Raw genomic sequence first — 24,048 nt, forward strand, 5'->3', positions numbered from 1 at the left:
TATTTAAAAACAATATATATATTATATATATATATATGTCTGAATTTATCAAAACCGGGTCAAAGAAAAGTGACGTCAGTATTCTTGAACAAGTACGTTACTGTGCGAATTGGCTTAAAACGCCACAAGAAAGGGGGGAAAAAAAAGAAATACAGCGCTGAAAGGTAGAGAAGAGAGAGGAGAAGAGAAAAAAAGACTAACATTCCCTTTAGTTTTTATATGTACAGCCCCCGAAATGATCCCGACCCCGAAATGATCCCCAACCCCGAAATGATCCCCAAATTGACCCCGAAATGATCCCGACCCCGAAATGATCCCCAAAGTTTTTTACTCCGACCCTGAAATGATCCCCAATAATTTTCGGAATGGCGTTTAATCGTGGGAAGTGGATGCAGAAAGAAAAAATGAAGCCGTAGGGTAGAAAAAATCTAAAAATAAATAGAATTAACTCCATTCCGTAACCATAACCATACGACTTTATTTTAAATATTTAAATTATATAACTGAACAAATATAAAAAGAAAAAGAAAAATTATTTTTTTAAATTCAGTAAAAAAATCAAATAAAAACTAGAACGGGTATCATAATGTATAACTGAAAGGAAAGATGTGAATGTAAAATTTGTAAAGCTTTGATCGCAAAACATTTTCTTGGTAGCAGTTATCCAACATAACCGTCTCAATCAAACGCAATTTAAGAAAAATGTCTTCCTAATTAGCATCGATACCAGTTGGGGTAGAAACAATCTCTAATTGCTAACAGGCTTCTAACGATAAAAAGAAAAAAAATATCAAGAACAAGAACAAAATTGTGCGATCCGACCAACTGCAATTTTTTTAACAAATTTTAAATATAAAAATGCCATCTTTTAAAATGTATGTGGCGTTCAAGAAGTGTTACGATTGGTATGAATACCAGTTTTCATCTTTAGTACACACTTCACAGGCATAGCAGTCGTCGGAATAATACTGCGTCATTCCACCTTCATTCTCATAAACTCCCGCAGACAGGCATTGAAACTTTCTACCGCACTTCGAGCAAATTTCCTCTGAGACCTCTCCTCTACCGTACTTTCTTTTCATGTAGTCCACGGCGTCTTCGCCTTCCTCAGTCAAAGGAGCTCGAGTAGTGGCGACGTGTTCAAGGCTGTGATAGTGCTCCTCAGCCTCATGGCCTAGAAGCGCCATTCGGTTGAGATTGTGGTCGGTGTTTGATGCATCGCGAGAGCTGATTATTCGTAGGCCACCCTCTCCTTGACTTGACACTATGGCTATGTCGATGTTAAGCATGTTAACAAGGCCCCACAGTGTGATCCAGTCCCCCCACACACCGTCTTGACGCATTCTTCTTAAGTAGCTTTCCCAGACTCGGTATGCAACAAACTCTCTCAGATGAATTCCACCTGAGGAAAGAGGGTTGTTTCGGAGATATTGGACGACGCTTGATCGCAACTCTGCGGGCGTTTTGGGCGTCAAACCGAGGCGCGCCAGTTGGTCACTAACTGCGTGAAACATGCAGTTCCCATCTTTAGGTGTAGGAGGGTGGCGGTATTGAAGTGCAGCACTTTGTACCTCCACGTCAAGTTTATCTTTCTCTGAAATATCTTGTGCACTTGTCTGTTTACTTATGGCATCACCTGACAGCCAACTGAGATCACTGCTACATTTGTTAGAAGCTGCCAGTTCCAACAAATCACCCGCCACTTCGTTTCGCAAATCGCCGCCTTCGTACTTGATGGGCGAATTGCAGCAGTCCGACAAATATTTCTTTGCAAACCAGCACGTATACGCTCCACAGTCGACTTCATTCTTCTGCTTTGGACATGATGGTGTTTTCTCTTCCCAGTTGTCTTCATGTAACAACTCGCATTGCGGTGGTGGCAACTTTTGCCGTTCTTTTTAAGAACTTTTGTTTCAGGGTTTGGAAAACGGAGTTGTATGTGCCCTCTGGAACGTTGGCGGAATCATAAATATATATACAAACGTGGATGATGCTGATAACGACAAGCAGCCAGTGTTCCTCAATGGAAGGTGAAGGTATAGAAGATTCTCGTAGTTTTGCAACGGATCTTTTCCAATGTAGTTTTTATAAGACGATATCTTTTCCGGCTTTTCAAGTGAGGCGTAAAAGTAAGTACTTGCCAAAGAGACGCTTTTTTGTTCAGACAACCGCCTCTACCGTAGAAAATCAAAGTAAAGGTTTACTGTGTCCCCTTTTAGTTTTTCCGAGGACAAAACGTTGGAAACACCTGCGTCTAGCTCGCTTAAGTCATGTGTTAGTTTCGGTTGTTTTAGATTTGGTATACTGGATGCTGACGTACAGTTATCGGGGCTTACTTTTTTCTTTTGTTGTTCTGTTCCTTTGCGGTGTCTTGCCTTCTTTTCTCTTCTTCTTTGACAATGATGTTATGTCGTCAACTTTCATCCAGACCTTTTTCCGCTTCGCGGTGTTCGGATCTCGAATTCGACATAATATTTGTGTAAAGAATGATCCGCTTTCAATATTTGTCCTTCGCAAGTACCCTTCAAAGTGGTCTTCTTGCCCTTTACAGTTTTTCATTTTTGCAATGCGGACAAGGACAGTTTCTCCAGTATGATAGAGGGAAGGAGGGTTACGTTTAAGTTCCTGTTTAATCATTTTTTCCGAGGCTTTTTTTGATGCTTCCAGAGCTTCATCTCTTACACTGTTTTGCTCTTTTTCCCTTTGCCTAATGTGTCTTTTAGGAGAACTAAGCTGAAATTCTGTCTCCTCCTCTCAGAAACTTCAAAGGCTTTGCTTTCACCAAATGAAAGTCTGTTTTACTTTTAGGATGCCTACCATAGTACACTTCAAAGGTGATTGCATCCCCAATGAGCTATGCGGCGACTCGTTGTAAAGTTGTTGGTAGTTAGGAAGGTTCTCTACCCAATCAACTCTCCATCACTGTTAATTACATCAAACTTTATCTTTTCTTCCATGTACATGAAAACGTTCGTCTTTGCCTTGTGTTTGAGGGCTATACGCCGCGCTTTTTATAATTTTTACGTTGAGAGCTTCACATAGTATCTTGACCACGCCTTTGAATTAGTACCCTGATCGCTGAAGGATCTCAGGTGTCCATGTTAGTAGATGTTTTAAGATTTTCTGCAACCTCAGCAGATTCCTTGGATTGGAGGGGTCTAAGAACACAAACCTACTAAATATATCAATTACGGACATAATGTACTTGTACGTTATGCCATTAGTGATTGGCATGCTCTGCATGTTAACAAGGTCAATTGATGGCGTTCTTGTACTTTCCCTGCTTTAATAGGGCGAAGTGGAGCCTTGTTTTGGAAAAGAGGATTCTTGTTTCTAAGTATAGATTTTTTGAAGAAATTCGCGATAGACCACTGTATTGTGTCGCATACTTTTCGCCAGCTTGAGTGCGCTCGCACTTGTCAAAGTAAATGAACGATGACGAGACTGATTTTTTAACCACGATACAATGTATCGGTATCACAACGTCGAACAGTGTTTCCTGCCATTGGATCGTGAACATCTTCAGCAGACCGCCATTCTTCCTCGTCTTACCCACTTTCCTTTTTGGGCCAGTGAATGCCCTACTCATAAGTATGCCAAAAAGCGTCGACTAGAAGAGCGGAAATTGTTAAAAATATTAATTTCGAAAAAAAAAAAATAAGATTTTTTTTCTTTACACCTCTCCTCCTGAAGTAGGAAGAATATGACCTGTATTTGCGTTAATGATTGTTAACGTGTCAAAAAAGCAGCCGAGTAGCTTTTTTAAAAATTGCGAACTGCCGTATAATGAACAAATAACAGTTTGAAAAATAGATTAATAATCACATCTTATGCCTGTTTATATAGAATCAACACAGGTAGAAAGAAAGATGATTATATTTTATTGACGTGCGTAGGTGCGATTTAATGGTGGGTAATAAAAAGTTTCAGTCGAGATTGATACTTACCTCCCCCTTCTCTGATAATCCTGAATTTGCATCAGGAGGCTTATCTTCTTTCCCGAAAAAAACTTTGTAGAACACAAGAGAGAAGAAAAACCGAAAACCACGGGTGCGCGACATTGCATCAATAAGTGATGGCTGAAAGAGAAACGCCTGGAACGAGACATGATATAATTTCGTCTCGGAGCTACCAATTGTTTACCAACACACCAGTAACGCGGCGATTTTCAACTGACGATTAGATTTGAACGCTCCAAATATTACGCGATTCAGTTGAAAAACACGGCGGTTGTCGGCGACAAATTGAGTGTTTTACGCCTGAAAAAAAAAATATCGAGACTTGTTTCGGAGAAGACGGGAGAGGATTACTAGACAACGACGAATAAAAGAGAACAAAAAAACACTAATTTTCCTATTATTGAGTTTTACTTTACATGTTCGTTACGGCCTCAGTTTTCCCTATTATTGAGCAATCCACATTCCCACGCTTAAACGCCATTCCAAAAATCTGATCATCAGGGTCGGCGTGAAAAACTCTGGGGATCATTTCGGGGTCGGGATCATTTCGGGGTCAATTGGGGATCATTTCGGGGTTGGGGATCATTTCGGGGTCGGAATCATTTCGGGGGCTGTACATATATCATCGAGTTTGGCGTTTACAGCGATTTCGCTTAAAACGGGGAAAATTTCCTTGACCTGGTTTTGATAAATTCAGACATATATTTAACAAATAGATTCCATTTTGCCGTGCGTCTGTTCAGTTATAGATCACAGATGACGTCAAAATGTGGTATGAAAAGAGAAGTGGCCCACGAGGCGCTAGCCGAGTGGGTCACTGATGTTCATACCAATTTTGACGTCTTCTGTGATATAATACAGACCCACGGAAAATGTCTATTTGTTTTTATTAAAAAGATTTAGCATGCCGCCGTAAAGATGAGTAAGTTTTTATATATATTTTGTAACACGAACACTTTATAATCCGATTAATTAAATAAAAGAAAAATGGTCAATTGAAAGTCAATGAAAAAATAACCTTTATTCCGATTTGGAAAGTTGTTCAAATCTGTAAACATATTTATAAACCGAACGTTCAACCGCAATTCGTTTGTTTCCCGTGGCGTTGTCCAACACGGTACTTTCAAAATTCATTTCTCGAATAATTCACTTCTTCTTCAAGCTTGTTTCGCTCAGTTAAATGCTTCGAAAGGTGAACGATGCTTGGCGTATTGTTTCTCACTGGACATTTGTAATTAATATCAGCTGAACTTTTTTGCTTTGTTGTGGCCTCGCAAGTTTGAAAAACTTTGCCGAAACTCTGATTTGGACTATGAACTCTGATCACGCGCGCGAGTCACACCACCGCGTGACGTCATCCATGTGTCTGTACTCTGATAGATCATAAGTAAGAACCAATCAAAATGCGCTTAGAATTCAGGTTATTATATAAATATATATAGTTTTTTTTTTTTTGTGGGAGGCGCGGTGGCCTCATGGTTTGCGCGCTCAACTCCGAGTCGAACGGCCCGGGTTCGACGCCTGGCCGGGGCGCTGCGTTGTGTTCTTGGGCAAGACACTTTACTCTCACAGTGCCTCTCTCCACCCAGGTGTATAAATGGGTACCGGCGAATTTACTGCTGGGGGGTAAACCTGCGATGGACTAGCATCCCATCCAGGGGGGAGTAGCAATACTCCTAGTCGCTTAATGCTACGGAAACCGGGATAAGCTCCGGCTGTATGGGCCTCATGGCTCGGAGACAGACTTTACTTACTTTTTTACTATATATCTAGTGCCTACCTCTCTTACTTAATAAACACTAACTGAACTTTAATTTAGAAAAAGAAAATACTGTAATTAATAAGAAGATTAAATAAGTTCTGGACAAAAGAGAGAAGCAATTGTCCCTTACTCTGATGATGGATCAGTGATATTTCTCAACACTGAGCCGGAAATTCAATTTGTTTGGCAATAAATTCTTCAAAATTGCATGTTTTAGATTGAAGCTTTTGACAATATAAGTAATAGTTTGGCAAACAATAAACAGAAATTGAGCTTTAAAATATGTTGGTTGTCTCCTGTGCCACCTATAACCCCAAAGAGCCTTTCCATTTTGGAAAGCGAATAGCTAGTGTTGTTTGAACTATTGAACCAATTTATAAGTTTATCAGTGAGCATCGTGATAAGTTGGCAGTCTGCGTAAGAATGCAATATAGAGTCAGGTTTATCGCAATATAAGCATCCATTATTTGTTTCAATTCCATATATATACAGCTCTTTTTTGGTGACGATTATTCGATGGATTAATTTATAATAAAATTCTCAGATGCGGATGATTCAAATCTTCTCTGCTCGGATATAACATCAGTGAAAAATGCCTTAATGATTTTGGAATCTTACGGTGAAGTTTCAGGATTAAAACTAAATATTGAATAAACTAAAGCAATGTGGCTAGGCAAGCTGGTTAACAATAAAGAAAAACCACTTGACCTTAAATGGATCAAAAACCCGACTAGAACTTTAGTAATTTATGTGTCTTTTGACAGCCAAGGAAATAATAAACTCAATTTCGAGACTAAAATTAAAAATTCCAAACCAAATTAGATATATGGAGATCACTGAGAGACCTAACACTTTTTGGGAAGGTACTGATCAGCAAAACCATAGGTATATCATCCCTTGTGTATTCTATGTCGAATATTGATGTTCCAAAAGAGGTTATACCTGACGTCCAAAGATTAAAAGATTTTAATCTCGTCCTTTTAAAAAAGGACGAGCCTTTATCAGGATTTTGAAAAAGGTGGCTTACGCATGCCGGATATTGAAACTATAAATAAAGCCTTAAAATTAGCATGGATCCCTGGACTCTTGAGGACTGGAAATTTTAACTGGAAGATAGTCCCAGAATACTTTTTCAACAAACATGGTGGTCTCGGTTTCCTTTTGTTGTGTAATTATCGAGTGAAGGACTTCGATCATCTCCCTCTCTTCTATAGAGATATACTTCTTTACTTCAATGAACTCAAGGTCCTTTATAACTATAATAACTTCAGTGATATGATTCTCTTCAATAACAAAGACATACTAATTGGTGGGAAACCTTTCCTGTTCAAAGAATGGCTTAATAAAGGAATCAGAACTATAATGCATCTTTCAGATATCAATGGTGATTTTTTTTCATTTGAGGATTTTAAATCTAAGTATTCTTTGAAAAAGACAAACTTTCTTCATTACTATCATGATCAAGTAACCAGTGCCATCTCAAATCATTTACTAGTAAAAGCAAAGAATACGAAACTCTCTTTTGGAGATCATGCGAATTTAAATTTTGACTTGTCCAATTTTTCGCTTGACGATAATACGAGTATAGATCTTTATAAGATAAAATCAAAACAATTTTATTGGCTCTTAATTAATAAAATGTACACTAACTTGCCGGCTGGTCCTACATGTTGGACTAAGTCAATAAATCCCATTAACTCGACGTGGAAAGAGATATTTTTGTCAGGTCGGAGGTCGTGTAAAGAAAATAAACTACGAGAATTTAATTTCAAATTTATTCACAGAATCATCGTAACTAGAAAAGAACTATACCGATTTAAAATCAAAGATGATGGTAATTGTATTTATTGTGGTGAAGCAGACTCCATTGATCACAGCTTTGTAAATTGCCAGTTCACTCGGACCTTCTATCAGAAGGTATTGCATTGGTTTAACACAACTCACAATTATACGTTCAGTTTTACCACTGAGGAATTTCTGTTTGGTATTCCAACCACATTCACTACACTTCGTAAAAAAATAAGCTATACTATCATGTTTGTCCACGTTTCTGCGTTATTACATTTACAAAAGAAAACTCCAGAATGATTCATTGTTACTTCCGGACTTTATTAATAAAATTATCTATAAATACAAAATAGAGAAATTAATGTAATGAATTATTTCGCTTATTACCTTATTCTCCTACCCTTCCCTGCCTACACCATTGTAATTGTAACATTTCTTTATTTTGGCTTCATTTAAGTAAAGTAATAAATAAATAAGTTAATTTAAGTAATGCATTGTAACTCCAGGAATTGTAGAAGGAGCGCACTGACATTTATTTATTTTTTCTTATTTGTTAATTGTATTTATGTTGTGCCTTTGTTGTAAATAAAGTATTCATTAAATGCAAAAAAAAAAAAAAGGTGTCTTAAAACATCAAAAGATGCCGAGAAACTTTTCGCAGCTCTGTGGGACATGAGCGGAACATATCAATATCTTTGCCCTACTGTCCCACACACAGACCTAAACAAACAATATGTAAGCAGTAAGCAAAGAGTACACTAGTGAAATTAAAAGGGTTGCCCCGGAATAATAGTGCATTTAATATGGACTATTGGTTGTGTCCTCTCTTAATGGCTTGAAAGAACAGTTTGAAGGACAAGCTATTTGAATTGACATTCCCGGGGGGGGGGGGTACTCAAAAAAGTTTTATACGGGGAGGCTCCGCCCCGAGCTCTTACCCCTTACCCTTTTATATACCATTTTGACAGTAATTGTACCCTTTCGCATACCTTTTACTGACAAAAGGACCCCTTTCATCTACCTGAAAGACAGGGCATAAACTTAGAACACGACGTTTCTTATCTTGTTATTTTCAAGTAGCGCTTTATAAATTAAAATAATACAGCAATAAATTACATCTGCGACCTCGTTCCAGGGTTTCTTTCGCCCTCGGGGAGAGAGAGACCCTGGGAACGAGGTTGTTGCATCTGTTTGAAATATTTTAATGAAAGGACATTTTAAAAACCTAATGACAGATTTTCATACCCTTTCCTATACCTAAATTTGTGAAGTCCCTACCCTGTTATATACCTGATGCCTGAACGGAGCCGCCCCGTATAGGACATTGTAGGGAGTACCTCCCCCCCCCTCCCCGGGCTGATATTACATAATAAATACCAATTACAAATGGGTTTCTTTTAGACTAGAGTAGAAATAAGTGGTTTTAAATGGTCTATCCGGAGGGCATATTATTCATCAGTGAGGTATAAAGCAAAACTCAGCGGCCTGTTTTTTTAGTTCCTAAATAAATTAAAACAGTTCAGGTTTAGTGGGGTCTTTAGTTTTACACTCCTATCCTGGGTGGGGTCCTAGTCCATCGCAGGGTTACCCCAGCAGTAAATTCGCCAGTACCCATTTATACACCTGGGGAGAGAGAGGCACGATGAGAGTAAAGTTTCTTGCCCAAGAACACGACACAGTGACCCCGGACAGACTCGAAACCGGACCGCTCGATCCGGAATCCAGCAAACTTACCATTGGGCCACTGCTTCAATTACATTGTACTTTACACTTTACACCCGCATGGAGGGAGGCACTCTTAGGGCCGGTTATTTAAACGAAGTTTAGACCGCGGCTAGGAAAGTCATCGTCTAAATCGGGATTTAGCCTGCGAATCCAATATTAATTATTTAAACAACGTTTATCATAACCCGCGTCTAGATGAAGTTTAACCGTTGACTAACAAACAATTGCAAGTTAGACCTGCTCCTGAGTAGGTTTAACTGTTTATTTTCACTGATTCTAGCCCGTTGCAGTCAACTTGTTTCTTGAAATGTACTTTGTATGCGCTTCCTGAACCTCCGAGCTGGTTTAAAGAGATATTTGATTCCATTTGTTTCATTTCCGTTAAAAAACACGAGTACAATTTCTTGAAAATATTTCCACACAGCTCTATACTACATTATGTATGCAATCCTTTTATTAAAAGAAAACAACAGCAGGACAATAGTGTTCCTTTGGGAGCAGCACGCATGCATGATGTCAAAACAATAGCTACACTCGTTAGACGTCGTCTAAACGTGGTCTTCGTGAACTTCGGCTCATCGGCGTTCAAATAATGCAATTTAGACTCCGGTTAGCCATAGTTTATGGAGTCGTCGTCTAAACCTCGATTTAGCCTTAAACCACGTCTAACTTAGGCTTCGTTTAAATAATCGGCCCTTAAAGTCTCGAAACAGTCCTCTCTCCACCCAGGTGTATAAATGGACACCGCCGAATTTAATAGGGGCTGGGGCAATCCTGTGATGGACTAGCATCCCATTCAGGGAGGAGTGAAAATAATCCTAGTCGCTTCAACCAATTGAAACCGGGATTTGAAGGCAGGCTTTACTCTTACACTGTACTGTTCTTACTGCTAGTCTCAAAGGTGTGGTTTTGAAGTGTCCCTGTGGGTAAATGAAATCCTAGATTAAAAGAAATAAACACCCCATGACTAAGGCCATCCAAAGTTTTTCCCTACCGCACTGTAAAACTCTTCGTTAAATGGCCTGTAAAAGTCACGCAACATTGTCACGACATCCTCATTCACAGGAGGATGTGGTCTTCCCTTTGTTTCTGACAAGCACCCAGAAACCGTTTGTTTACCGTTCTCTTGGGAGGCGGGTACTAAACACGGGAAACCCTTAGTCTCATTAAAGTAGTACAACGTTTCGTCGATAAACGGTTCCAAACCCAAAAACGTCTCAACGGATTTCATCTCGTGAACCGGGTTCTTGACCAGCTCTTCGCCATTTATGAAGTGAATCTGCTCAAGGGGGAAGTATTCCAACCATTTTTTCAAATGATTGATGTAAACACCACTGTCCACTATTGCGCTCGTTGTTCGCAGGACTCGGTGCTGAGCATCCTCGGTTACATATTCCTCAAATGGCCTCAGCGTACCGTGATGTTTATCAAACAACTGTGCATAATCGGAAATCGCTCGGACAGTCGGATCTCGCACTACCACCAACAGTTTAACTGAAGTGGACATTTTGAAGACTAGACGAGGAGCGTCATCTGTTACAAAGTAAGCGGGAGTTTTCTCGATTGTGATTTGGTTATGTAAAGACAGCGGCATTTGACTCATGTACCAGTTGAGCCCCAGTTGATAATTCTCCTGGCGGTCAAAGAAGTGGACCTCTCTCGTACACGCCCTGACATCTGGGTGACGCGAGATAGAATCGATAAGTGCTCTTGTACCGCCTTTTCTTATTCCGATGATAAGAGCGTTTGGGAGGCGTTGTTTCCATTCGTTTTCCGCGATGTTCATGTAAAAAGTGTCCTTGTTTAGCACGGGTAGTGACACATTGTAGCTCTGCGTAGTCTCGGTGCGAGCAAAATCCAGCAGTAGCCGCTCTTCAGACCATAGTTGATTGTGAACAACGCAAAATAGAACAGCCGCGGAAAGGAAAATAGTCATTAAATATAAATAGAATCGTCGCAAAGTGGATCTTCGAACTCTCGTTAGCTGCATAATAGGAAGCCCTTATCAGCTTTTTAAGCTCGTATTGTCGATATAATGTTAGCTTGCGAGTTGATTCAGTTGAACTACGACGACTCTGATCACCCTACGAAGAAACAAAAACGTTAGATCGATTTAAACACAGCGATATGTATTTTAAATACAAAAATCTAAGCGAAGGTCGCAAAATTAGAAGGGAGTCTAATTTATGGGAAAAAAAAACACCAACAGTTATTGAAACAAGTCTATCTAGCTTGGGAAACTGTTCTTAAACTTCGGACAATATCGTTGCGTTGTTTGAGAGCCTGAGTAGGTCAAATTGTTTCAATATCGAAAGTGGGACGTTAGTAAGTCTTATCAAAGTCTCTAAGGAGAATATAGGAGGTACGTGAGAAAACATTTTTGGGGATTAATATAAGATAAGAATGCGAGCTATTCAGAGATCATGATACAATAATTAATAACAAAATACAAACTACAGTGTATAGAAAATTTTAATTTTTTGGCATTTTTATTATATCTTGTATCTTTCCACCTCATACTGGCATGTTTTCTCCGCTGATAAATATCAATAAGAATTTCCGATAACAAAATGGAGAAAGGGTGATTTTTTTTAAAGAAATCGTCAGTACTAAGACTGAAATGAACCGGATATCCACATTTGAAATACGATAACATAGTATTAAGACGGAATCCACTAGGAAGTCGAGTAATATTTATTAAAGTTGGACAAAAATCAAGTACCAGAATAATTTAAATCCTATTGCGTTATTTCCTACCCTTAATAAAAGGTAAAAATGTAAGTAATTATCCATGATAACACCAACAACAATTTCTTATCAGAGTCTGAGAAAATGAATTTCAAAGTTCATAAGGTATAGGCAAAATCTCACGTGTAGCCATTTTGTAAATTCGTCTTAAGCGATTCAGTGGAATTCAGTGGAACTTCGAAATTTGTTTTCAATGTTTGGTGTTGTTAGAAAAGATTTCTTTCGATAAGATATTTGAAGCAGTAACACAAAAGCTTGCAATCAGGTGTAAATAGTTTTGGTACATAATTCTTTCCAATAACTACTCGAAGTCCTGGCGGATTTCCTCTTAACTACTTTTTTCTTCTTCTTACCTTCTGCTATATGAAATAGATGTCCTTTCGTTGTCTGTCTTGACCAATTGAAGTTATTTCTGTGTTTGCTTGTTTTTTTGTAGAGACTGAGTATCCTCGCGTACTGGCGATAACCAGCTTGAATGAAGGAAGCAAAATTCTGCGTCTGAAAAAAATCTTCGGTGAATTTGATCAGCAGTAATTTTTTCAAATAACTTTTTAGGCTTAACTTTTACGACGATTGATTCGATCTATGACAATATGAAACTGGTTAGGTTTAACTGCAATGCAAGATCGCCTCAAACCACAATTGTACATATCATTACCTAGAACATCCTAAATACTTGTTTAACCATAATGTTACCAAGGAATCATAACTGTTCATCTTCTTTTTATGCGATTGTTTGTGTGCCTCTTTGAGATCAGTCGCTAATATTGAACAATAGTGAGCTCCACGAATTGGTTTTATTTTCTCCGAAGGGGACCTTTAACAGGGGACAACTATATTTAATAGTTTTCGTTTATAAAAAAAATAATCCGCAGTCCTCTTTTAAACGAAAATTGCCATGAAAATGAAACCAATTTTCCTTCACTCTAAAAGTAGAGAAGACGTGTCAGACTATATAGCCGCGTCACCTCAGCATATATGCACAAAATTCTCAAAACGCTCATTTTTTAACTTAGGTTTGGAGACTTTCGGGTAAGCCGTGGAAAGATTTTAATATCGCAATGAGTCGTCAGGTTGATTCTCTTTTCTGTTTCTCTCTGTTTAATGGAAGCCCTCGAGGTTTCAATTCAGGGACTGTAAAACCCAACCATTCGAAACGTTTCACTCCACTTTATCCTTTTATTCAGCAACAAAACTTGCAAGAAACATACTTCATACAGGTTTTTAATTGCTGTTCTTACAACAAAACGGGGCATGGCGATCTCACGCCTGGGAATCCATCTTTATAAAACCATTGAAAGCAGTGTTTTGATTCTTTTCGATCGCTGGCACAACGTTGTCATGTAATTTTCGTTTTAGCATGAAAAGCATTTACCTTTTCAATTACCACTTTCCTATAGAAAAGAACACTGCTGGGGCTAGCTGTTTTATGTGTGTGCATTGTATTTATCTCATGAAGTGTTGGTTGACAACGAAAGATATTTACCTCTCCATTTCTCTACTCGGTATATAGCACGCGGGAGTAGCCCGCGAATCAAACTTTCATTATTTTTAATATCTTTCTTAGCACACTGTTGTATCTGGCAAGGGAATTTTACACATCATTTTATTATGAGTCTTCAAAAGGGTTAAAAAATCATTTTAAACTAAAAGCAATTATTCACCTCCGTGTTGGTAAAATACTTTATTATTGACCTCTACGTTGACTAAAAATATAACTTCGGTAGCAGCCTTTTTTGAATTTCAACTGCAGGAAAACCAAACTGTTAAAATGAACCCTTCCTGTTCTTTTCAAATATTATATTTTATTTCCCGAACTTTCTAAAACAAACTACTGCGGATAAATAAAATGCCAAGCAACGTACGGATAAGCTAGAAATACGTATTCGTTTAGCATTGGAGAGTCTTAACCACAGGCACAACTGTTTATCAATGGTGTTCATGGACTGCATGTTAAAAGAACTGATTCTTTCTTTCAAAGTATACTTATAATTTCGGTCTTTATTTTTAGCAGACGCGAAGAATTAAAACAATTTGAATAGCACAAGAAGGCTTCATCAATTTTTATATTGCCATATTTGTATGTTTTTTCACAATGCTGTTCAATATATCAATATCGTTATGGGTTGTAAGGTTTTTTTTTTAAATAAATCATTCGAGTCTTTCTTTTGCTAACCCCCGAATGTTGCTTTCCGAAAGATAGTGAATAAATTTTATTCAGAAGTTAACCAAAGCTTGGCTGGAATTTCGTTACGATCATTCATAAGCTGGAGTTATCAAACACGAAGATTCTACCTCTCCGTTAGTTAAAGAAATGTCTCACAGACAGCAGTTAGGTAATAAATATTGTTTTATTGTTTAAATATCTCTGTTTGATTATTCAATTTTTCTCTTCTCATTTACAAACCCTTTCAGTTAAACACAACGTAATTCTTGATGGGCTATAGGTTCAGCTGAACATGAGCTACTTTAATTTTCAAATGAGAATGATGCAAGAAATGAAAATTGTTTTATTAACATATTAACCCTTGTCCGTTGGTCTTTAGTCCACTCAACAAAATGCCGCGTCTTTGAGGGCACTGGGTCTACAATTGAAGCGCAGTCGTCTAGATACTCCTGTGTGCACGTGATTTCCAAGAAGTCGCAAATTTTTCTGAGTGTTTCTTGTGTATTTGTCATCACATCCATACTGTAAACATCGAGTACACGACCTGGAAAGTTTCTCTTTACTTGCGAGCTCCCTTGGACTTGTTGACTGTATTCGGCTATGCTAGCTTCAAGCTCGGTTGTACATTTGCACTAAAATAAGAACATTACACAACTGATTATTACTTGTTTTAACCCAAAACACAACGACAAATTTAAAAATAAGAATTTACGATTCACAAGCCGGCTGTACACTCAGGAACTTGTCATATGAGTACTTTGAATACTTTTGAAGCCTAACTTAGACAGAGCTAGCTTGTGTACAGCCGTCCCGCAAGGTGTGACCACTTTTAATTTATTCACATTCTTCCGTGCAGATTTAATCCAATCAGAAGTCAACTGCAAGCTATCCACGGCTTTTGATTGGATTAAATCTTCACGAAAGAATGTGAATAAATTAAAAGTGGCACACTTTTGGGCGCCTTGCTGTAGTTGTGTTGAGATTATTGTACAGGATCCAATCTCTGAGGCAAATTTCAAACGGGATCACGACAATGCGAAGGTGTGAAATGAACTAATATCTTCACTATTAAGTTAGTTATCAGTGTGTTTCGACAATAACGGTAAGTAGATCATCATCATCATCATCATCATCATCATCATCATCTTTATTTAAACGCGGTTAGTTACGATTTAGTCAGTGTGCTAATCTGATCATGAAGTGCATCTTCCCGCGTGTTCAAGATCCTACTGGAATATTTTGCTTCCAAATTTCTCCCAAAGGGCTTTAAAACACAAACAGGTAAAAATATGTACACATTTTTTATCTGCTTACTACGACTATGCAGCAACGGAACGGGGGGGGGGGGGGGGGGGAGGCAGTGGTAAAAAAACAGTAAGCATATGCTAAAGCCAATAATGTTGCAGTTACTGTAGTCGACTCTTGCTCTGGAACACGTTGGGTAACGTTATTATTCCATTAATACAACAATGATGATGATGATGATGATGATGATGACGATGATTACAAGGGAAAAGCCGGGAGAGGAACTTTAACTCAGGAAATGACAACGTAGCAAAATGGGTTTGATACTGACCTGTAGATTGTCTTGTGCTGAGTTTTTCTTGACTTTTGCTCGTCGTAATGCCAAGGTTGCGATGTTATCAAAAGGATTCCTTATAACGTGAATAAACTTGATCTGCACTCCAAGTTTACCTTCCAGTTGCTTCAGTGACTCCCTTCCTTTTCTTTCAAGTAAAATAACTGAGGCTTGAGCTGCTTTTTTATCTCCAATAACCTGCACAAAAGACAGATTATGTTAGGCAAAATGATGCCGAGAAGGGCAGATTTAGGAAGGAGGGTGGAATTGGTTTTTAGCTATACCCTTCCTCAAATCCAGTTCGGCTTTCTCAAACCGGGACAGTTTGAAGGCTTGGCCTGGCAAAATTTAAACTTAGCGCAGAATTTGGTAGACCGTAGTATCGCAAAGTGCATTTCAAAAAATCTGGGTCTGGCTTAACTAAAGGGGCACTATCCCGGCTGCAATATATCTTCTTATCATGATTATGGCAAGGTGCTTGCTTTAAGATTACTCAATCCTTGTAATTTCGAAATTACTGCTTTTGTTTTGCTCCATAGAATCTTTTTATGTAACAAGCCGTATATTTTTATTGGCATTTGACGATATAACGTGGAAAAAAAGCTGTGTGAAAGTTTGCTATTTCAACAAGACAGTGTCCTTTTAACTTAACAATTTCTGTCGAAAGAGGTGTGGTGACGCTTTAGTAATCTTCTAACTTTATAGAAATGGGTGGCTACTCAAACACCAAACATGTCTTTCAGCGGCCAATCAGGTGGCGCCTATTTTCAATCATTGACGTATGAGCAGATAAAAAGAAAATTTAGGTCGATAAATTTCGTATCAGCCGCACTCACCTGTATGCTATCATTGTATTGCCCTTGCCACTGACCCTTGATGTTGTAATGATATTGAGCTGGCTTGCCATTCACCAATCGCGATCGCACGCCATACATGACGTCATAACGAGATTTTGCAAGGAGCAGTTCGTATATGTAATATTTCTGTCTTTGGGACAACAAAGGGTTGGTTATCCATTCATTCAGGATATTGAAGTCGTTGGCGATAATCATATTCGGATGAGCATCTAACAACGAAGCAATCAGAGTGTGTCGGCTTCTGTTGTACCCAATAAAAAGCAGTAAAACCTTGACCTTGTCGTATATTTCCGCGTCCAGAGTTGGTGGATTTGTTAATTGCAGGACTAGAAAAAGGAAGAGGTTTTCTTATAACATAATATGTAGCCTTTGGTCGTCAAGAACTGAGTGCGAGCAACGCTAAAGCGGCCTTCATACGACAAACTAAAGTTGGCAAACTCAAGTTGGTGTGTGTGAACGACACGGCAACAACAGTTGGCAAACTGTTGGCGAGAATAGAGACAAGTTCTATTTGTCGCCAACAGTTGGCTAACTTGTTTGCCGTTGTTGCGTCGTTCACACACACCAACTTGAGTTTGCCAACACGAGTTGGCCATTTTATTGGTCTGTCGTTTGAAGGCCGCTTAAGGTTAACGCCGGTTGTTGCGTTCTATACGAGCAATGTCTACGAGTGTAGCCAGGGTTATACGCTACTATTTCTCGGACCGATTTGACCCAAAATTAAGAACAAAATGAGTGCGCGTTTAAAAATCGGCCCCTTTTTTTAAAAAATCTGATGCACTACAACAGATTTTACAAAACGAGCCAATTTTCAAGTTTTAACTTTTCCAACAAAAAAGTAAAATTCTAGAGTGAAAAGAAGTTTACTGTAGTTGTTATTGTTGTTGGTGTCAACAAATGCCGGGTAATCGGGTCGACAGAGCGTAGCGATTGGCTTGTTAGAATAAGCCAACTAATCGGGCCGATCGCTGCGTGTAAATTAGCCTTAAGGATTTCAAGCTGACGAACGAAACGAAAAGAACTTATAGTGATGATAAAAGAGTATTATTATACCTTGGTTGTATTTCGAACAGGCCAGTAGTTTGGTCCAGAGGACTGCATATAGTACAATACCAATTACCAACAAGGCACCTTTCAAAATCTTATAAGACATTGTTAAATTTTCCTAATCTGCAACATGAAAAATGAGAAACATTATCTTAGAGATAGGGAAGCATTTTAATATGGGATAGACCACGAAGGTTGGTGGTGACTGATATGCCTAAATAGAGGGGAAAAATAAAACACTACACAATATATTCAAAATCAAACACACTCTATATCAATAACATAATGACCGGTAAGATTTTTTCTTCTGAAAACTCGATATCTGTTGAGTATTCTACCAAAATATATACTGTTAATACAGCGAAAATATCGTACCCCTGTATAGCGTATATTCAACGTCCCTCCTCATGTCGACCCCGAGTTTAAAAAATACACTCATCAAGTTGTAAAGCGAACGCTGAATAAAAGACAAGAATTGTTCGTTTGATGCTTACTTAACTGAGCGGAGTTTTTTTGGTCCTTTTTTTTTTATTTGTTTTATTTTTTTTTTTTTTTTTTTTTTTTTTTTTTTTTTTTATCCGGTTTTTTTTTTTTTTACTTTTTTTGGTTTTTTTTATTAAAAATATAGAAAAAAAAAAACCAAGCAAATGGTGGTTATTTTCTTGGCATCCCTGGTTACCATAGAAATAGTATAACCTGTTTAAAACGCCTTTAATTTTAGCTTTGAGTGCGAACTCAAAAAGGAATTTTTATTATTGAGTTATGATCAGCATTTTAAGATACAACTTTTTGCAAAGTTAAAAAATTCCGGTTTCAGAGCCACCTTCAATGTTAAAAAATGAACGGTGGGTAAACTCAATAACATATACTTCAGATCGAACACGCTTACTAACCTCAATAAAGCATTAAAAAATATATATTATATATTACTAACCTGCGTATTGACTTGTCGTGCCTATAACGCTGCATTCGAAAATTTCGATACCAGTGTAAAATAAAGCGTGTCTATCATAAACTTGTGAATTACGAGTAAATGAGTTTTTCATTTATCTTCAATTTTTCTAGTGTTTCTTTCTCCACAATAATTATTGGAATATTTTGAACACTGCAGTTCTAATTGTGGAAGGCCTGATGATAAAATCAATAAAAAAGTATATTCGGCTTACACCCATGTTGCTTTGCAATTTTGCAAATATCTAAAATATCTGAACAATGGCCTATTATTTCATGTCTCGCTATCTTTTAAATTATTGTATAGTTTGTATACAACACACGATTTATTCAATGAAAGAAACATCAATTCTATTTGTAAACCTTTCGAGAGTCCTTGATGCTAAAATAACAGTCGTTTTAAAATAACATATTTTTAACGTATAAGTACGTAGCGAACACTTTATGAAGGGCAGTAGAAGAAACTAAGAGCGATGGAATAAATATCACATCATTAACAGAAGGAGAACAATTTCCCTTTATTCAATAACCCGAATTGGACGAAAAGAAAAACTAGCTTTATTTCTGGTGAATTTCTTCTAACTACGCTCATAGCTAAGCTCGATTAATAAATCAATGCTAATCGCCGATGGAAAAAATACCCGTTTGTAAGAAGAAAGGTGTTTTAAGATGTGGAAAACACCATTTTCTTCATTGCTAGGGCAACTTTGGCCCTCTTTGGTGCTTTGAAAAAATGTCTATTCATATTTAAGTGAGACGAAGCAATAAAGAGTTTCTTTTTAAAAGTCAAGAATTGTTTGAATACGTAATAATTAAAAGTGCCTTTTAATTTCTGTGGGAGGGAAAGGGATTGACATGTTAAGAGTAAATTTACATTTAAATTAACTACACGTTTTAACCAAACAAATAAAACCGTTTAGCCCGACTGGTAGATATTTGAGCATTCTTCACAATTTGCAATCCTGCTTGAAGCAATTGGCCTTGAATTTGGGGCCGGCAATTTTAATTATTAAAGTCCGCCTTTAGTGAAGAGGTAAGGGTTTTTTTTTTCAATTTTAAGAATACTCGTTTACCTACATATATTAACGGCAAGTTATTCTTGATATTCAGACTAGTCATTAAAATGGCTTTTTTATTTATTCATTCGCATCGATATCGATTTTATTGTAGCTGTGAAGTTGTGTACAATAAGTTCAATGGTTTCTTAATCTTGTAGCACTGAACGAACTCTGTGCTCTGCGCGAAGCTTTTTCCTCTGTAACAATATAAATGTTGTCAAAGTGAATGTATGAAAGACATAATAAAATGAATGAAAAGATTCTTGCATTGTGCTAGCAATTTAAGGAATTCCATTTTAAGTCTGTAAAAAATTGGACAACTGTGCGTTGCTCCACCATCTGAGCTATGAAGCCTTGATACGTTGGGAGCAAGACAATTGAAGGTTCAAATCCCGTTGTAGCCTTGAATCTTTCTTCAGGCTTATAAAATGCAATTGCTTAAGTTGCTAGCACAGTGACACAGCAAGGATCATTTCATTTAATTAAATATAAATGTTAAGTTGTTTGTCAGTGTTATGTACAGATTTCGAGTGGAATGCTTTCTGTTTATATTTGAATAAAAGAATTCGAAAAGATGTAAGTTATAATAAAGAAAATAATCGATAATTAAATTTTGTAATATGTGTTTTGGTTTGCAATTTTTTGCAGGTTCTTGTTGGGTCCACTTTGTTAACTGTTTCGTAATGAGATTCCTACAAATTTACGGTACGACTGTAATAGCACTGTTTACCTTAGTAGCAGTTCTGTTGTTTTTCACTAAGCCATATGCACACCAAGACGGACAGTTCCTTCACTTTGATCCTCCTCCGAGTCAAACTTACGGTAAGTAATGTATGGGCAAAATTTATCGTTTTCAGTGTCTCTTGCGGACTGCTAAAAAATACAGTAGCTCATCCTCTGTTGTACATTTAGTGTTGTTATTATGTCATTATATTCCACAATCTCGATCAAATTAGGCTGAAAAAAAGACTAGTAACTGTGATTGTAATAACAACTAATATAATTCCTGACCCTCTTTCTAGTGACCCTGTAATGTTGACATCAAACCAAATTAATACAGCAGTCTCAAACTCTTTAGTCATTATGCGAAGCACGGTAGCCTAATGGTTAGTGCGCTGGACCCCGTATAGAGCGGTTCAGGTTTGATCCCTGGCCGGGGCACTGCGCTGTGTTCTTGGGGAAGTTACTTAATTTTCATAATGCCTCTCTTCACCCTGTCCCCAGTTGTTCAAAAGATGGATGACGCTATCCACCGGATAAACCACTATCCGGTGGACAACGCAGTATGTTTTATTAACACTTATCAACTAGATGGCGACTTATCCAGTGGATAGTGTTAGGAACCCTTACAACTGGGCCCAGGTGTACAAATGGGTACCGGCGAATTTAATGCTGGGGGAACCCTACGATGGACTAGTATTCCATCCAAGGGAGGGGGAGATTAGAAATACTCCTAGGCTCTTCATGAAACCTGGATAAGCTCCAGCCTGACGGGCCCCTAGGTTCGCATGCAGACTTTACTTTACCTTTGACTGCGAGAAAGGGATCATTGTGGGATGGGTAACAAGCGGCAGGAACGAAATGTTTTAGAAATCATATTTTGGATGAATGAAAATATGTAGACAGCCCGAGCGAGTTTAAGTTAATTAAAGCAAGGGGCTACCAAGATGGAGGAACTGAGAGAGCAAAGTGTAGCCAAACCAAAAAGCAAAAGACAAAAGGAGTAGTTTCTATCCAGCCCACTCTTGTGCAGTTATTTAATTGTGCTTTATTTCGTAGATGACTATTCCCGAGGAGTTCTCGAGGAAAGGCTCCGAACATTGTACAGCGGCGTCCAGACATTTGTGTTATTTATTGGGCATGCGCGCAGTGGCCACAGTCTCATTGGCGCCATTTTAGATGCTCATCCAGAGATAATTATTCCACACGAATTTAAAGCGATAAACAAATGGGGCTATTACAAAAACAGAAGCAAAGGCAGCAACGAGAATCTGAAGACTCGACTCTTCTTTGATCTTCATTCGCTTTCACGTTTTCAAGCCATGTTTGGAAATCGCGCAGCTTCACGCTTTGGGGGTGATCATTATTCTTACAATGTGCCTGGACAGTGGCAGGGAACGTACAAAGATAATTTAAAGGTATGGAAAGAAATTAAACAAATAATAATTGCTCCTCAGTAAAGTTCGTGAATTCGGTGGTTTCCACTTTTTGTGAGACAAGGCCATTTGATAATATGTTACATCAGATCGTGCATGTGACCAAAAGGCGAGCCTTCTCGCAGGCTACTATGCATTAAGGGAGTTAAAAGCCACCGTAGGATTTAATATCCGGAGTCCGGCACACTAACCATTAGGCCACAGTGCCTCCCGCTAAATAACTCTTAAATAATTTGGCCTGGGTAATTTCTCTTCGCTACCTGCGAAAAAAAGCGTAGATGTCTACGTATCTGAATGCAAATAAAAGTTGTTATTTTTCATGTTAATGCTGTTGTTTTTAACGTTATTGTTCTTATTGTGGTCGGCAGTGTAGTGGCGGTGTTTTTATTGGTGGTAATGGTGGTTGTGATGGCAGTAGTGGTGATGCTGCCTTTTGGCCAACAGTACAGTCCCTTTATCTTGTTTTGTCTCACACAGGTTATCGGAGACAAGAAGGGGACATCAACAAGCCATGTCCTAAGAAACCCCAGGAACCTTAAACTTTTGGATGAAATACAAAGATCTCTAAAAACCAAACTAAAGTTCATTCACGTGATCAGGAACCCATTTGATAACATTGCCACGAAGTTGCTGAGGAATCTTGATAGCAGGGACATGGCGCGGGACGAAAGCTTTAAAGTAAGTACATAAAGCCTACCCTTGAAACCTTTAACATGAACATAAAAAGGCCTCAGAAGGCAAAACGCACCTAAGAACCGCAAGACTGAGGTCCTGTTTCAACTCGAAATCGAACTCGGGCCAGATTGGTGGGAGGTGAGCCCTCTCACCACTGCGCCATCCCTGCTCCCGAAGATATGACTTAATATAACAATGCAGGATAGAAACTTTATATGGCAACAGCCATCAGGCCACTTTAATAATGTTACCCCCTCTCCTTCTCGTCTTCCCTAAAGCTACGCCAAAACGTTGTAGATGTCTTACTTGCTCATGTAGGTATGTGCCATGAGTTGCCTTACATGTGTGATCCTAAATGCAGAAATGTTAAAACAATTGCATGTTTGATTTTGTGTCCTAGGCCGACAATTCAACTTTATTGGATATGATCATTACTCATTATTTTGACCACGTCAAGTCTGCCCAAACACTGCACCAGTATGGCAAATATGAAGTGCTGGATGTCTACAGTTACGAAGTTATTTCTAAACCCCAAGAAAATTTACAAAAACTGTGCAATTTTCTGGAAGTAACTTGTGGTGAAGACTATATTGACGCTTCCTCAAAGTTATTGTTCTCTAAACCCTCCTTTACAAGGAATTCCGTTGCATGGACGAGAGAACAGAAAAATAGAGTTTTAAACGAAATGAAAAAGTATCCGTTTATGAGATTGTTTACATTTAATAGTAATTAAGCAAAGAAAGGTATCTTTCAATACTTTATAAGGTAGTTTTATGGTTTTCTTGAGGTAGGCTTTTTCTTAGGGAAGGCCTTTCTTCAAAAGAGTCGAAAAATATTACAGTATAAGTTAACATTTTCCACCACTCCGCAAGCTTGTTTAAGGTTTAGTTTGTATATATCATGTATAAATAAGGTTGTATTATGCATAAGTAGCAAATGTAAAGATGTTTGCTCCTATAAATGTTTATTTACCCGCGTTTTAAATAAACTGTTTTTTCTTAAATGTTTTTTCCTATGGTTCTTCCCTTTACGTCAATTGATGATGACTATAAGTAGTAAATAAAATATGAGCGGGAGATTGTATGGGGGTTTACAATGGCGAGCTGATAGGCGAGCCATGTACGACATTCAGATCGGACGCGAATATTTTATGCTACTTGAATGAAAAAATAAATTGAATGCAAAGTATTTTATGCGAATCAGTAGAGATCTGTATCAAAAGTTAATGAACACTAATTAGCTGAGCAGGAGTTTGTATCAAAAGTTAATTCTATTGTTTGATTTGTATTGGGGTTTACAGTTGTGTACCTGTGATCTGAATACTGTGCTGGGATTGGTTTGCACCCTCATGAATAGTTAATGAATTTTACAATGTGGATTAAAGGGGCACTGTCAGGGGGATTTTAATGCTTTTCGGTAAAAAGTACTAAAATTTGCGAATAGGTCTCATCATACATGAAATGCACGTAGTTCATCAAGATTGAGATATAAGGTAAATTGTTGTTGAAGGAAAGATGGAGCCACAATAATATTAAGGTGTTTTACCAGTCCACAAGGACAAAACTTGAAAAATCAA

The 24,048-nt window shown here is 38.0% G+C and overlaps 4 protein-coding genes and 1 long non-coding RNA gene across 7 annotated transcripts in view; 2 read left to right on the top strand and 3 right to left on the bottom strand.

Annotated features, from left to right (window-relative positions):
* Nucleotides 1-24,048, bottom strand: part of LOC144652686 (uncharacterized) — a 207,603-nt gene that overhangs the window by 164,750 nt on the left and 18,805 nt on the right. The window lies entirely within an intron of this gene.
* Nucleotides 34-24,048, top strand: part of LOC144652588 (uncharacterized) — a 77,477-nt gene continuing 53,462 nt past the window's right edge. Inside the window, exon 1 of the mRNA XM_078512649.1 lies at nt 34-211. The gene's annotated coding sequence lies outside the window, so the exon portion shown is untranslated. The remainder of the gene's footprint in view (nt 212-24,048) is intronic.
* Nucleotides 9,422-12,525, bottom strand: LOC144648762 (heparan sulfate glucosamine 3-O-sulfotransferase 1-like). Its single transcript, XM_078508225.1, has 2 exons — nt 12,336-12,525; nt 9,422-11,318 (listed from the first exon to the last, which is right to left on the bottom strand). Exon 2 carries the CDS (start codon nt 11,222-11,224, stop codon nt 10,202-10,204), a length of 1,023 nt encoding a protein of 340 aa, XP_078364351.1. The 5' UTR covers nt 11,225-11,318; nt 12,336-12,525; the 3' UTR covers nt 9,422-10,201.
* Nucleotides 14,337-18,644, bottom strand: LOC144648763 (uncharacterized). Of its 2 annotated transcripts, none has more exons than XM_078508227.1 (5): nt 18,567-18,644; nt 17,639-17,755; nt 16,565-16,911; nt 15,726-15,926; nt 14,337-14,781 (listed from the first exon to the last, which is right to left on the bottom strand). In XM_078508227.1, the coding sequence occupies exons 2-5, from the start codon at nt 17,736-17,738 to the stop codon at nt 14,452-14,454; spliced, it is 978 nt and encodes a 325-aa protein (XP_078364353.1). In that variant the 5' UTR covers nt 17,739-17,755; nt 18,567-18,644; the 3' UTR covers nt 14,337-14,451. The 2 variants fall into 2 exon arrangements, with proteins under 2 accessions (XP_078364353.1, XP_078364352.1); XM_078508226.1 differs by lacking the exon at nt 18,567-18,644 and adding an exon at nt 18,008-18,113.
* LOC144648764 (uncharacterized) lies at nt 19,564-23,443 on the top strand. 2 transcript variants are annotated; one of them, XM_078508230.1, is made up of 5 exons: nt 19,564-19,616; nt 20,290-20,463; nt 21,421-21,779; nt 22,275-22,475; nt 22,873-23,443. In XM_078508230.1, exons 2-5 carry the CDS (start codon nt 20,325-20,327, stop codon nt 23,203-23,205), a joined length of 1,032 nt encoding a protein of 343 aa, XP_078364356.1. In that variant the 5' UTR covers nt 19,564-19,616; nt 20,290-20,324; the 3' UTR covers nt 23,206-23,443. The 2 variants fall into 2 exon arrangements, with proteins under 2 accessions (XP_078364356.1, XP_078364355.1); XM_078508229.1 differs by lacking the exon at nt 19,564-19,616 and having other exon boundaries at nt 19,990-20,463.

This window comes from Oculina patagonica, chromosome 4 (assembly GCF_052425735.1).
Source record: "Oculina patagonica isolate OP01 chromosome 4, crgOcupat, whole genome shotgun sequence".
Taxonomy (NCBI): domain Eukaryota; kingdom Metazoa; phylum Cnidaria; class Anthozoa; order Scleractinia; family Oculinidae; genus Oculina; species Oculina patagonica.